Here is a 16,273-nt window from a genome sequence, read left to right as displayed (position 1 = left end):
ATTAGATAGATAGATAAATAGGTAGATAGGTAGGTAGGTAGGTAGGTAGATAGATAGATAGATAGATAGATAGATAGTTAAAGAGATCTATCCTATCTACCAAAGAGCAAGAGCCTTAATCAGCCAAAGAGTTATAGAGCTTGAAGCTTTCAGATGATTCTCCACTACACAAAAAAGCTAACTCTGAACAATCCCCCAAATCATTGATTTGTCTTATATAAAAATCTGTTTGGCTTATTAAGGTACAAAAGATCAGTATGGTTGTATTGTTAACAGACTGTCTGAACAGACTGTATCCTTGTTAGTTTATTTTCCATTTTCTGCACTTGGCTAAGAAAGATATAAGCATCCGCCACTAGTGGATAGAGTCAGGAGTTCCCTATGAAAATAGATTGTCACAAAGGGAGAACAGAATGGAGAGGCTGGACGTTATAAATAGCTTACAAAGTGCTAACAGTTTTATCCACAGTAATTTCTCATAAATTACACATCTGCTTGAATTTGTGGTTAATATTTTTTCTCTTTTTACTGGTGGTGCAAACTTAAGCGAGTTGTTTAATACCACAAAACAGGTTGTCTCATCCATGAAGTGAGCAAGAAATTAATTCCTGCCTCATAAGATTGTTCTGAGGATTAAATGAAGTAACATGAATAACTATCTGCATTATGCCTGGTATATTTTTACTGCACAGTGTTAGCTAGTAACAGCTAACAGTAACCATTAACCATGATGGTGAATGCATTTCTTATACTGACAGTCACGTAGCATTGTCCCTGTGACTGAGAAATCAACTGGTTGGTCAGTTGTTCCAAAATAGCCTATTGTGACACCTCTGGATTATTCTGTTTATCTTGTTTTCCCTTCTGCTCCCAGAGCAGAACAGCTTAGTCACTGCCATACATCTGTATCTTGTGGTTATCGGGTTTCTGCCAGATTTGGGGATTCTAATGTGGTTGGGGATCTTCAACACACTTCTTGCAAAGAAAGAATCCTCAGCTATTTCCTTTAACCCCAACCTGCTTTGGTTTTGGTTCGGAAAACAGAAATCATTTAGTTATATTTAACAGGAATAATTACTTTCCAACTAGGTATTAAGGGACTGAAAAAGCAAAAACACAACACTTATGGCATAATGGACTTAGCAACTACAGGAAGCAGGTACCAACTCTAGGAAACAGAGGAAGAGGTTGGGATTACCAAAACTTCATCTAGATAAAGGAAATTATAGAGCAGAAACTGGGACTAGGAGGTTCTGCTCAGCTGCTGCTGCCTTTTCTGAGCCCAGAGGGAGAACCCAGAGGACTGGAACTAGACCTCTTTGAGGGAATGTGAAGACACTCTTGTGCAGGTCTTGCAAAATGACTCATACTGGACTCAGCTGCTGCTCCCAGGATGCATCACTGCTGCCGGGGTGAAGAAATGAGGCTGGAGTGATGCCGGCTAGAATAGGCAGCCAAAGAGGAAGGACCATGTCTTGTCTTCCTGCTCCAGTCTTACAGTCTCCCTCTAGGTCCTTTGTTGGCTAAGCCCAGCAAGGAGCCAGCTGACCCCCAAAGAAATGCGGTTGGTGGAGTCCCAACCCCAGCTGTGGCTAAAAGTGGGTTTGAAGCTGAGAGATAATAGCTTGGTCACTGCCATACATCCAGATCCTATGGTTATCTGGTTTCTGCCAGGTTTGGGGATTCTAATGTGATTGGGGATTTTCAGCCCTTAGATAGTTGCAGCTTACAAAAGGACTTTACACCAAGGGCCATCATACTGTCATTGTTTTGATACATTGGCCCAGCAATAACTTTCTAAGGACTGAGTTAGTGTCTGTTCGTGGTTTCAGGGATCAGGAAGAGTATCACTAAATAATAGACCTGAGTGTTATTCTAAACTTTTTTCGTATTACACAAAGCACTGCTCAATAATTTATAGCATTAAATGGCATTTTCTTCTAAAAGGTCAAGTCTGACTCTAAATGAAGGACATTACATGTTATTAAAACTAAGCATCAATATTTATACTCTTCCAAGTGAAGTGAAAGGATATATACCTAAAAGTATATTGAATCCCCCCAGGGAATGTTTTCAATTTATGAGATATTAGCAGTGTTAATCCAGTCTTTTTTTCAGCAGTATCAGGAAAAGCACATAACCCCCAGTATAAGTAAACTTCTGTTAATAGAAAAAAAAGAAATGCTAGAAGTGCTTCACCATATAGAAAACATACATCCATATAAAATGATGTGAAATGGGCATTGTTCAACTCTGGCACAATTTGGACCTTGTGTAATTTTTTTTAAAGATTTTATTTATTTATTCATGAGAGACACACACATAGAGAGAGAGAGGCAGAGACACAGGCAGAGGGAGAAGCAGGTTCCATGCAGGGAGCCTGACATGGGACTCCATCCCAGGTCTCCAGGATCAGGCCCTGGGCTGAAGGCAGCGCTAAACTGCTAAGCCACCCAGGCTGTCCCTGGACCTTGTGTAACTTAACAGAAGAGAAGCTACTAGAGTTGCAGTTAATGAAAAAAACTCCCCAATAAGTTGCAGTTGTTTCATTGATTATAGAGGACGGCATATATTCATGAATATTGGAAAAACATATTAGCAAGAGGCAATGAATGTTTCATTATGCAAGTTTAAATTACCATCTAATAAAATAGTATTCCACTTAAAACATTTAGAAATGACATTATGGTACACTTGACAAAGGGCCTATGATTTAGAGTCAGAAAACATGAGTTTCAGGCCTAATTGCATATGTGCTGACTGGTTAAACTTGGGCAAGTCACTTCATCCACGTTATAGAATTATAAGCAATGAATAGGACAATCATTTTACTTATTTAAAACCTTAAAAATGCTATTTGAATGTGTTAACTTTTTCATTACCCAGAGCTGTATACAAAATAAAACAGATAGCAAAGTTGTGCAAAGGGTGAAGATTATATTAAGGTCAAAAAACTGCAGAAAAGATCATTCAAGATTTCAGTCGGCTTGCCTTTAAAAGCATATTCAAGAAATACCTGCACAATATCTAGGAAGACTTCACTGAAAATCTTGGAAAATTTTAATAACACAAAACAATAGAAATTATTCATTTACTGCTCTGCAGTTAAGTGTGCCTTTGAAATGTTCTAATTCAGTTGAAACCAAATGCTTACTTGAAATCAAGGTGGAAGTTATAGACAGATTTTATGAATTTTGAGTAATTCAAGCAGGGTACAAAATAAATATAGTGAGTAGGCTGTAAGAATTATTCATGTGGATTTCAAATATATCCCTTCTTAAAAAGGAATAGGTATTGGGGCGCCTGGGGGGCTCAGTCTGTTAAGCATCTGCCTTCAGCTCAGGTCATGATCCCAGGGGCCTGGGATCCAGGTTTAAGTTGGGATCCCTGCTCCCCAGGGAGTCTGCGTCTCCCTCTCCCTCTCCCTCCACCCTTCCCCCTGCCTGTGCCCACTTTCTCTCACTCTTTCAAATAGATAAAATCTTTTTAAAAAATGAATCGACACCTTAATTTGATTTTATAGACTATACATCTGTAGGAAGTTAAACATGCAGAAGAGAAGGGTTCGAGGTTGAATCAAGACACAGAGGAAGATCTTCTCTGATCCTCTGGTTACTGATATTCACACTTGCTACAAAGCCCCAGTGAGGACATGGCTCTGAACTTGTTCTGTTTTGAGCTATAGGCAGCCTCGTTTTTTTGACCCCTAGTCCAGACCACATGTTTTTGTTAGCATTAAGCACATGGTGACTATAGCCTTTGATTCACAGTAAGAAAAATGAAGAACTCTTTTCATGAGGGAAATTTAGAAAAAGAAAAAACAGGTAATTACCAATTCTTGAAATCTATCTAAATAATTTATCTAAAATTAAAATTTAGTGTTCAGTAACAAAATATTATGCAAATATTACATTAAATTTTTTTTTTTAATTTTTAAACCACAGTAGCTAACAGTGAAAAATAGGCATTAGGGGATCCCTGGGTGGCTCAGTGGTTTAGCACCTGCCTTTGGGCCAGAGCGTGATCCTGGAGTCCCGGGATCGAGTCCCTTGTCGGGCTCCTTGCATGGAGCCTGCTTCTCCCTCTGCTTGTGTCTCTGCCTCTCTGTGTGTGTGTGTGTGTGTCTCTTATGAATAAATAAATGAAATCTTTAAAAAAGAAAGAAAGAAAGAAAGAAAGAAAAAGAAAGAAAGAAAGAAAGAAAGAAAGAAAGAAAGAAAGAAAGAAAGAAAGAAAGAAAATAGGCATTAAGTCAAAGTCAATCAGGTAATGATTATTAGAATATGATATATCTGTTTGAGAAAATGCACCACAGCAATTAAAATAAACATTAGGAAGACCATTTTGCAGGCTAGAGAAATGTTTTTAATATAAACCTAGGAGAATAGCCCACATACAGAACTATGCATATATTATGTTCTCAACTATGTGAAAAAAATGGATACTTGTGGGGAAAAAAAATTAGAAAATGATAGTAGTTGTTTATTTATTTATTGAGAGGGAGAGAGAGGGAGAGGGAGAGAAAGAATCTCAAGCAGGCTCCATGCCCAGGGCAGAACTTGACAGAGGGCTCCATCTCACAACCCTGAGATCATGATCTGAGCCAAAATCAAGAGTCAGATGCTTAACCAACTGAGCCACCCAGGTGCTCCATATAATAGTTGTTTTAGAATATGAGATAGAGAGTTATGTTTTTTCGTGTACTTTTTCAAAAATGTTGCTTTATTATTAAGCTTAATACTAATAAGCTTTTAATAAAAACAATAATTCCAAAGTATATTCATTTTATATGCCAATATGCCATTATATTGCTTTGTCCAAAACACAGCTAATTTTTAATAGCAAATATCCATGTTCTCCTAAAGACAACGTACGTCTATTTTTATCAGGTACATAAATATTATTTACGAGATTTTACCTTTTCCTAGGTAATAAAATTACATATCTCAGCTATCTTTAAAGCAAACAGAATTCCAAACAAGAAACGAACACTTGAAAAGTGGAGATGTTTATTAAATAAGGAAAATTATTTCCTCAGATTTCTTTATTGGGTTGTTTTTAGTAAAATCTGGTGGCATTTACTTTATTTACTGCTTGAAAGTGGGTCTCTTAGGGTTATTTTAAAATAGACCTTGAGGAAGGAAAAAAATGTGTGTTTGGCTTCATTATAAATCATTATTTATTTGACCAATAAAAATTAGGGGGAAAACAGTATTCTATGCATATTAGGGAAAATGAAGAACTGCTGAAGAAAAGGCGAACCATTAAAGAAAAGGAGAAGGAATATAGTTCTAAGAGTGGAAGAAACCAAAAACTTAAGAAGAAAGAAGAAACTTTAAGCTTTTAACCGACCTTTGAGATTTGGATTCCTTTTAATTCTGTTGCATTGCAATCTTTGTTGTCAGTCTACAATGCTAACTAGACTGTTTCCTATGTCTCAACAATATTTGCTGATCTAACACCTTATAAAGGTAAAATTTCTTAGATTTTCTGTAAACAGAATTCTGATGAGAAGTCCAATGGTTCTATCTCCCTTCATGGGTTACCTCTCACCTGCTTCCCTCTGCATTTAGAAGAACCCCTACATCCTGTCTTGAATTCCAGAAAATCTGCCTCTGCTTCCCATCCTTGCCTGGTTAAGATTTTGTGCATTAGAACAATACCCAGTCTTCCTTCCTTTTATTTCTGGTAAACTCGAATGTAGCCAATGAAAATTGAACCAACGCCTCGACTCCATGAAATTGTGTAAAATCCAGAATAACACTGTCATGTTAAGTGCCCATATCCTTATTTAGTTGTTTTTTTTTGGGGGGGGAGGGTTGTAAATGACACATCCCTTTTTAAAATATAAGTTCTGATACTGCATATCTTCCCATCAGAGTGGCAAAAAGAATTTGTAAAACCTTACCTGATTCCTTAATGAGGAAGACTTATTGCCCTTTAAAGCAACTCACCAAAATATCCAGAGAACAGGGCTATGCTCTATAGGAATTGACAGCAAAGGACGCGACACATACTGAGTGTGTGACTAAAATGTATGTCGCAGACTAAAAGTATGTCACAAATATAATGAACGAATGCAGCTCTGTTTTCTCAACATAATATTAGGCCTGGCCAACACTGGAGGCTTTATAATCCTTGGCTGGGGGAAGCAATAGAAATAGTGATAAACATTTCACTCTCCTGTAAAACATTCTTGAATTACATAGTGGCTGAAGTAGTGGCGAATATGGTGGCTTTACTTGGCCTGCATTTTCATTATGACATTCTTAGTTCGCTATATATTTTAGTTGTGCTTTCAAAATTTTCTTAACGCTACTTATAGATTAGCTTAATTAATGAACCAGCTAAATTGCACTTTCATGGCCTGGGGAAATGGTCCTTCCAAAAGAGCTTGCCTTTCATCTGAAGCAGCAGCATCTATGCTGGAAGAGATGAGTCAATTGCCATATTTTTTTTTCGCCCTCAGTAGCTTTGGGTGTTATAGCTCATAAAAAGTACCTTCGTATTTTGCTTCACTAGCTTAAGGTGCTGTGTGAATTCAACTTATAAATAAGTAATGTAGTCCTTGTTTTGTGATTGAAATGAGGGGCAGGTTTAGTTGACCCTTTTGATTTCCAGCCCCTAGTGGTATGGATGATATTCATAACCCTTTTCAGCTTCATCCTGCTTATACTCTTTGAAGTAAACTATAATGTGTTGACATCCATGACCTGTTCTTTGCTAGCAGTTCTTCGGCTCTAATGGACTTTGCTTATTCACAGAGGATGGCACCTCTCTTGAACTCTGTCTCATTTCATTTCTTTTCCTTTCCAGACATCTCTTAGTTTCTCCCCAGCATGCTTCCAAATAGTTTTTGAACACTTTAGCTCTCTAAAGTAGGAGACATTCTCAGTACTAAGTTCAGCTTGAAGTGTGGTTTAGATACTACGTTTTTACCTCCATAGCATCATAGTTTTGAATGTTTTGCACCTATCTCAATTTTTGTTAGATTTGATATATTATTTTCTAAAAAGGGATTCATCTCTATGCATAAATAAGATGTAATTTTATAAAATGGCCTATTATAGAAACTGTTTTCTTCCTATTATTGAAATTCATTTCTGACTTTCATATAGATTATTCATATTGACTGTTTTAAAACAATTATGAGAATGTAATCCATATAATGGTGTCACAATAAAGTAGTATCAATGATCATTCTAAGTCAATAACATGATTCTCTTTATAGTGGATAACACCGGTTCACGGGTAAATAGTTTTTTTTTTAAATGAGTGAGTATGAACACCAATAAAAAATAAATTTATTATTTAAATAAATAAATAAATGAGTGAGTGAGTGAGTAAATATATGCTCATACTTTTTCTCTACCTTTTATGTTTCTCAAATGTGCTAAGTGTGCAAAAAATTTGTTGTGTATGAGTATGCAGTATGAACAATATGAAGCTTTTGATTCTATGAATTACATATTTATATAAAAGAGTAAATATTCCCATACTTTTATGCGTCTCGTTTAGTGGAAATGCACTGATTGTGCTGAATATCATTTTTCACTTTTTAGTAAGCTTCTAGAATTTTTATTGGTAGGCTTTTTTTTTTTTTTTTGGTTAAAGAAATTTTCAGTAGCTTACCATACAAATATCACTAGTTCAATTTGCATGTCTAGCAAATGGTCAGAATAATAAAAAGATACCTATTTCCACCGGTACTCTAATACCAGCATGGTGCCATTCTATTCAAACCCAGTCTTCCTTTTTCTACATTGGAGGAGCCTTTTGCTACTTAAAAAGTCCTTAGAGACAGGTGTGGCACCATGTTGATTTGTGTGTCACAGTTCTCTTTAATCTAGACTTACTTCAAAATTATTTTCCTTATGAGCTGTTTTGTGATGGAACAATAATTTGCTTTGCTTTGTCCTTAATTCTGCATGACCTTTTCCTCTTTTCAAGCTAGTATGCTAATAAGTGTTGCTATATAAGAGGAAGATTTCTATTCTAAGAAGGGTAAATCTGTTAAACTGCACAAAGAAATATACTTGAGAACATAGGTCAGCATGATTTCAACAAATTGCCGGGTACTGTTGGGGCAAAGTTCCTTGTCCTTTCATACCTTAAGGATGAGGCGATATTGGAGAGTCAGATTCTAATGCCCAGAATGCATAGACTATATTAGAATCCAGTTTCTAAAAAAAAAAAAAAAAAAAAAAAAAAAAGGATCCCGTTTCTAATAAATGCCTGTGTGAGAACAACAATAACAAGAACATTTATCGACCTTTTTTAAGAGGCCATTCTCTAATTGTTTCACGCATTTGATAGAACGCGTAGGCATAAACCAACTCTCAGCCACACTTGTGTTTTGTGAAGGTTATTTGATTACCACGGGCGTGTGCCCCCACCCCCCCGTGCAGTGATTCCACTGAAGCGTCCCAGAGTGGCTGTCACAACGACTCGCAGGGGAAAAGGAGTCTTTTCCATGAAAGGGGGATCAAGATCTACCGTCAGTGGGTCATCTTCATCAGGCTCTAAGTGTAAGTACTCTTCCTTACTTGATTTCTGTTTAAGAAGGGAGGGGCTGCTTGTCATTGTGCAGATGCCTATATTCAATAAGTTAACAATTTTGGAGTTTCCGTTATGTACAAAGTATTAGAGAAATATAAAATGGTTAAGAAAGGGACTCAACCTTTCCTCATAGTGGGACACACACAAGCATGACTAATAAAAGGACCAATTTCAAAACTTTTATCAGAGCAAGTAACATGCTTCTTGGCCCACCTGGCTTGTAACATGGTTAAGTTGTGAAATACAACATGTTACTTTTAGGGAAGAAAAAAAAATTCACTTGCAAAGAGAAGGCATATGCGATCTTTTCAAGGAAATAGTATGCAAAATAGTGCACACTTTGGCTATTTGAGCACTGGGATACTTAGGATAGACAAATGACATAATAGAGATGCGAAAAATGTGACTTCCCACACTACTCTAAATCACTCTTGGTTATGTGTCTGAAAGTATATACTATGCCATAAAAATAAAATATTAACGTCACTTCACATTAGAGATATAAACTTTCCAACTAAAGACATCGCTAAATTTTTAGAGAGAGGGATTCAGAAAAACTAATTTATTAGAATATCATTCATTAGGAAAAGAAAATTTTCTCACATTCTTTGAGATTATTTTGTAGCAGAGAAGAGACAGACAATAAGCAAATAAGTTAGAATATGAGATGTTACACAGTAGATCATCCCTATGTCAAAGAATAAATAAAGCAAAAGAGAAAGTTTCGTAGGATGGTATATAGCTTACCTCTCTCTGATGAAAGTAGCATTAGAACAGAGACTTGATGGAAGGAAGGGAGAGAGTGAGCCTGAAGTTCTCAGGGACAGAACATTCTGGGAGAGGAATGGTCAGTGCTGAGACCTTAGGTTAATAGTCAGGGACCAACCAGGAAGCCAGTGTGGCTGCAGCAGAGGAAGAGAGGGAAGATGTAGCTGGAAATAAGGTCAAAGAGGTAGAGGGAGAGCAAGTTCCAGAGTAGTTGGGCAGGCCATTGTAGGGACTTTACGGTTACTCTGCATCCCAGCCTTTTAAGACCAACGAGGCAAACTATTATCCCAATTTTAAATTGGTGAGTAAACACAGATAAGGTCACCTAGCCAAGACTAGAACCCATGTCTCTTTATTTTCATCCCCACATGCTATCTACAATAGAACATTACCTTAGTACCATAAGAAATACTAGGAAAGAACACTGTTAGAATATTTTGATTTCACATAAGAATGTGCCAAAACATAGTTGCCAAAAGCACTGATGCTTCTGGTAAATGACCCCAGTTTGGTTTGCTCAGAATTTGACTTAGCCAAATAGCAAATTAAATTGATTTACAGTTCCCTGTGTACTTATTTATCCATTTATCTATCTATTCTGTGGATAAATATGAATTCCCTTTTTGAGTCTTAGTAATAAAAGAAAATTACTTTCTGTAGCAATCTCTGAAGAGTCTCATATGCTCTCAGATTATTGTCAAAAGCAAAGAAAGTTCTTGAATTTGGTTCTTCCTGTGAAAAATTGAACACTGAATTGCCTGCTAGTTTTATAGAAGACTTTTTTTACCATGGTGATACTAACTTCATTTCAAATGGAAATATCTTAAGCATCTGTGGAGTCTTTGCCCTGTTGTCCCAGTTAAAACAATGTTTGAAAATGGGAGCCTTATTGGCACTTTGACCATGGAAGTTCTATATTGTATAAGAGTATTCTGGGCTTTGTAGAACTTCAGCATTCTTCACCCCCAAACCCTAAATGCCAGTAGCATTCCTCAGTCTTTGTAACAACTGTACATAGTGTTGTGCATTTCTAAATCTTCCCATAGGAGATAGCACCACCCTTGTTAACGAACCACTGGTCGGTGGCCATTCTGGGGCAAGTGCAACTGAGTAGGACTCAGCCATGTAACTGTCATATACCACGCTATTGCAGAGAAGAGTAGTACTTTCTAGAAGTTATTTGAAAGTAAATATCTTTTACTATTTAAAACAAAACAATGGTTACATTGTTTGGGCCCTTTTATTTTTTGATTTCTAATTTTCTTGGATCATGGAGAGAGAATAGGGACTGTAAAAAAATCTTTTTTTGAGGATATTATTGAGAGTTTCTTTTGGCTCCATAATAATCAGATTTTCTAAATGAAAAACAGTGTACATTTTCTGCTTTTCATAGAGATCAGAGTGTGTGTTTTTACCTTGTTGATTGTATTACACAGTCCTCTGTCAACTTGCTCTTTTGTGGAAAATTATGCCAAATTCCGAAAGTGATTACCTAAAAATCCTCTACAATGATAGTGACTTTATAAAGTTTTTCTTTTCTCGAGGTTTGGTTATATATCCCACATGGCTTGAATAGTTTTTATACAGTGTTTTATATTAATAATAGGAGAAAGAATAATAGCAGACACTCTTGGTGTTTACTCTATGACAGCTATTATTTCAATCATGCATTAATATAAGTCTTCATTTATAGATATTAATTCATTTTATAATATTTTACATATTTAAATTCATTTATTCCTTAAATCTACCCTATAAGTTGAGTGTTATTATAATTTTCATTTTATAGATATGGAAAATGAGACAAAGAAAAGTTAAGTAGTATCTCTAAAGTCACAGAGCCATTCAATAACAGAGTGAGGAACTGTAGCCAGATTCTAGAGCATCTGGTTCCAGAGTATAAACTCCTGAGTCTGTGGCCTTTTCAATACTGACTAACCTTTTGGAGAATTGTAATTTTTACATTTATATAATATCCCATTTGCTATTTTTAGCTTTGACTTCTGCTGTGTCTAATACTTTGATCCTTTACTGATAAGCCTTTCTGTTGGTTCACATTTCCTTCATATATCCATTTGCTCTTTGATCTTTTTATATGTGTTAGTTTCCCAGGGCAGATATAATAAATTATCATGAACTGAGTGGTTTAAAACTTGGGTATTTGGAGCCTAGGAGTACGAAATCAAAGTGTCGGCAGAACTGTGCACTGTCTCTGGAAATTCTAGAGGACAAATCTGTTCCATTCCTTTCTCTTAGTTTCTGGTCTGCTGGCTGTCCTTGGCACTCCTTCGTTTGCAGACAACACCATTTCAATCTCTGCTTCCAGTGTCTTTAGGTGCTTTTCTCTCAGTCTTTGTGTCTGTATCTTTTCTCTTCTTAAAAGGATGCTAGTTACATTGGATTAGGGCTTACCTTGAATGACTTCATCTTGAATATATCTGCAGAGATTTATTTCCAAATAAGGTCACATTCACAAGTACTTCAACAAATCTTTTAGGTGAACATATTTCAACCCATAACACTGTCATTTTATTTATTTATTTATTTATTTATTTATTTATTTATTTATTTATGAGGGAGGGAGGGAGGAAGGGAGGGAGAAAGAGAGAGAGAAGGGGGAGGACTAGAGGGAGAGAGAGAAAGAGAGAGAATCTTAAGCAGGCTCCACACCCAGCACAGAGTCCAACATGGGGCTTGATGTCATGACCCTGAGATCATGACTGAGCTGAAATCAAGAGTCAGATGTTCAGCCGACTGCGCCACTCAGGTATCCCACAGTGTCACTTTATTTTTGTCTATTTCCTGAAAACAACATATATCTGGATTTTGTTTTTGAAAGCAATAAGAAACTCTGTGTTTTTTGTAGGGAAATTTGATTATTTTACATTTAATGACTAATATATTGGATTATATTCCTTCCATCCTTATTTCAAGTATATAATTTATTGTTTTCTCTTTTTTACTTTTCCTTATGCTTGCTTAATTAATTTTTTTTAATTCCTATCTCTTCTGCCATAACTGCCTTAATTTGGATAAGCTACTAGGCCTCTCTATTTCATGGGTGGTTATATTAACGTATTAAACAGTTACAGATAAATCTATACTTACCTATTAATCTCTTACAATCAAAAACTAGCTATTCTCTCATCCAAGACATGAACTTTTGAAAGCTTTTACTTTATCCCTGTCTCTACATCAGCCACCTTACCTCTATACCCCTTGCCACACCAAAAAGTTCAGGTTTTATACATGAATATTAGAGTTTTAGTTCCGGGCTTCTGTTACATATTTATATTTTATACATATTTTCTTTTCAAATATTCTGTAGCTATTGCTTATTTGCCAACTCCCAGTATCTATTGTTATTATTATCCAATAGGACTCAGTTTAAAATTTTATAAAACTTATTATTTACATATATTCTTCCTTAATTCATAGTTTTTAGGTTGCTTCTTAAGTAATTTTCTTGGGTAAATTAATTACATAATTTCTGAATTTATACATGTCCAAAAGAGTCTTTATGTTTCCCTCATATATGCATATTTTGGCTGGATCTAGAATTTTTGAATTATGTTTCTTTTCTCCCTAATATCCTTTGTACATTATTTCAACATTTTTAAATATTCTAATATCACATTACTTCCGGTGATTAACCCTTAGAAAATTGAAAATATCATAAGTAGAAACCTACTAATCATAGCTTAGCCTAGCTTACCTTAAATGTGCTTAGAACACTTACATTAGCCTACAGTTGGGCAAAATCATCTAACACAAAGCCTGTTTATAATCAAGTGTTGAAAATCTCATGTAATTTAGTATTCATTAAATAGTAATTTAACTCAATTTAAAAAATAATTTAGTGAATATTAAATTACATGAATATAAGTAAAAACAGAATGATTGTATGGGTACAGAATAGTTGTAAGTATATCAGTTGTTTACCCTCATGAAAACATGGCCAACTGGGGGCTCTGGTTGACTGTCATTGTCCTTCATCAGGAGAGAGTATCATACTGCATATTACTACCTCTGGAAAAGACCAAAATTCAAAGTACAGTTTCTACTAAATGTATGTAGCTTTTGCACCATCATAAAATTTAAAAATAATAAGTGGAGCTATCATAAATCGGGTGTTTTTGTTTAAGGGTCATCATGGCATTTTAATTAAGATTTTCTAATATTGGTTTTGCATCTGTGGTATCCACCTATTCTAGTTGTTTGCCTCATTTCTCTCCTACAAAAAGATGTGCTCTCTTAATTGTTTGCTTTCTTGTATAACTCCTCAACATCTGCGCATGTGAAGCTGTTTTTGTCTCTTGGGCAGTGATAAACTAAGAGCCAATAGAATTTTTTATAAAATTGACTGGTAGCTGTCCTGGACCCCTCTTTTGACATGTTGAGAAGGCTTCTTTGTTCTCAGGTGTAAATTGAGATAAGCTGTCTACCCCTAAGAATGCATCTCCCCTCAGGAAATGCCTCTGGAGTCAAAGGGACCTTCAGATTCTCCAAGGATTATATATTGCAAGGTGCTAGGTATAGTTCTGTTCACCCTAAGAGAATTTACTGGAGCCCCTTCCTGCTCTCGCAGCAACCCAGGGATCAGCAACACTGTTCTCTGCCTTCTGGTAGAGGCAAGTAAGTTCTTTTCCAAACCACCTGTGTTTGGAAAAGAACACCTCCACATGTACAAATGCTGTGTTACCATACCTCTACCTCCTTTCAGGAGATATGAGGCCTTAGGTATATATGAATGTTCTTCCAGTTTCCATGTCAGCTGTAATTTATTAATTTTATTTTATAATTAATTAATATTATTTTTTGGAAGTTGTGTCAGCCACACATAGACTATACTCATGTATCTATCACTCATTAATCTCCAAGTATTGAAAAATCTAATGACTTTCCTTCTTACATTGGAATAAATAAATACTGAAAGGATATTTATAGAAAAGCAAATCTCTAAAGTCAGCTACTTGGAAAAATAATCCAAACTAGCTTTATTTTGTTTGCTACTGGACTGCATGTAAGATAATAATCTGGGGCCCCTGGTGGCTCAGATGGCTAAGCATCTGCCTTCAGCTCGGGTCACGATCCCAGGGTTGTGGGATTGAGCCTCACATCAGGGTTCCTCCTAAGCAGAGAGCCTGCTTCTCCCTTTCCCTCTGCCTCTCCCCCTGCTTGTGCTTTCTCTAGCTCTCTATTTTTCTCAAATGAATAAATACAATCTTTTAAAAAAGATAAGAATCTATTTTTTAAGATTTATTTATTTATATGAGAGAGAGAGAGAATGAGAATGCACACATGAGCACAAAGAGGAGCAGAGAGGGAGGAAGAGGGAAGGAGAAAAACATCCCAAACAGACTCAGCAGAGCGCAAAGCCCAATTAGGGACTGGAGGGGGGGTAGGGGCTCAACTGGGTTCAATTCGGGGTTCAACATGGAACTTGATTTTACAACTCTGAGATCATGACCTGAATGGAAACCAAGAGGGTGACCCTTAACCCACTGAGCCGCCCAAGTGCTTTAGTAAGAATCTATTCTTAAATCCAGTGATGGAACCAATAGTTTAATTTGGTCTTCTCTTCCTGGTTTTGTGTGACAGATGTGATAGTCTTCAGTGAAGACTAAGCGAAGCTAGACTTCTTAATATAAACCAAAGATGTCTTGAAATAAATTTAGTGTATTTTATTTTCTATCAGCAATCATTTGGAAGTGTGCATTCCAGAGTACGTTTGTTACTCTGGAGAGATGAAGCCAAGTAATAAGTAGAGATATTAGAAAAATTATGGGATGAAAATATTTTGTGAGAACCATCCAGTAAAATAATTATTTGAAATTTACTCTGGATACAGTAATTCTCAAGTTACGTTAATTTTAACAAAATTATTAGTGTAGAAAGACTGACAACAGAAAACAAGTATTCTATGTATGTTTCATATCATTCTATACTTTCAGAGGCTCAATTCATAAAAATTAACTGTAGATTAGTTTTGTGTTAGTGAAATATAAATCTAAACAATATTTATATATAATCCACTAGCAACCAAAACTAGAATCACAATTGTACATTTTATAAAATCATATAGGCAGGCTATATTTTATATACACATATATGTGTGTATATATAAATATTCATTATTTAATAGTACTTTTATAATTAGCCTATTGCCTGGGAATAGCAATAATTTTCCAATTCAAATCACAAATGAAAAATTCTAGTGAAATGTAAAATATACTATGTTAATATTGGCTTAAGTGAATGAATATTTACTGAGGTTCATCTTGCTCTTTTATTAATAGTTGTTTCCTAGTATTTAATGACGTGGCAAGTACAGAAGAGGAAATTAATATTATAGCTTGGACCATTTCTGTCACTTCTTATTTCAGAAATTTAATATGACTAAATTCTGCTGTGGAGAAAAATCATATAAAGAAAAAATATATTAACACTATAGTTTGCCAAAGTGGAATACTAAGTGTTTAAGATGGATTTCTCCTTTAAAAAATTAAATTACCGCTAGGTATTTGTCCCTTTGCAAATCAACTTAAACTAAAACTACGCAATTGCCCCACTTATCGGTAGTTTGGCTTTCCATTTTGTTACTCTTGGCCAACCAGGGTGCAGAAGCAGATGCTCCTCCTTCTGATGATACATCAATAGTAGCCTAACATTACATCACAGCACCTACATCATTCCTCTCACTTTATCTCTCACGTGGGCATTTTGTCTTCTCACATCATCACAAGAAGGATGAGTGCAGTACAATAAGATATTTTCAGAGAGAGAAATCACATTCACATAACTTTATTAAAGAATATTGTTAAAAAAAGAATATTGTTATAATTATTCTGTTTTATTTGTTAACCTCTTACCGTACCTAATTTATAAATTAAGTTTTATCAAAGATATGAATGTGTATGGAAAAATATAGTAAAATAGGTTCAGT

At 35.6% G+C, this 16,273-nt stretch overlaps 1 protein-coding gene across 8 annotated transcripts in view; it reads left to right on the top strand.

The window, feature by feature from the left end:
* Positions 1-16,273, top strand: part of RALYL (RALY RNA binding protein like) — a 709,315-nt gene that overhangs the window by 620,550 nt on the left and 72,492 nt on the right. For all 8 annotated transcript variants that reach the window (XM_041768619.1, XM_041768615.1, XM_041768623.1 and 5 more), the window contains one exon: positions 8,365-8,528. In XM_041768619.1, the coding sequence (XP_041624553.1) occupies positions 8,365-8,528 (164 nt within the window). The remainder of the gene's footprint in view (positions 1-8,364; positions 8,529-16,273) is intronic.

Source organism: Vulpes lagopus, chromosome 9 (genome assembly GCF_018345385.1).
Source record: "Vulpes lagopus strain Blue_001 chromosome 9, ASM1834538v1, whole genome shotgun sequence".
Classification (NCBI taxonomy): Eukaryota; Metazoa; Chordata; class Mammalia; order Carnivora; family Canidae; genus Vulpes; species Vulpes lagopus.
Note: the sequence above shows the minus strand (reverse complement) of the source record. Positions and strands in the feature narration are given on the sequence as shown.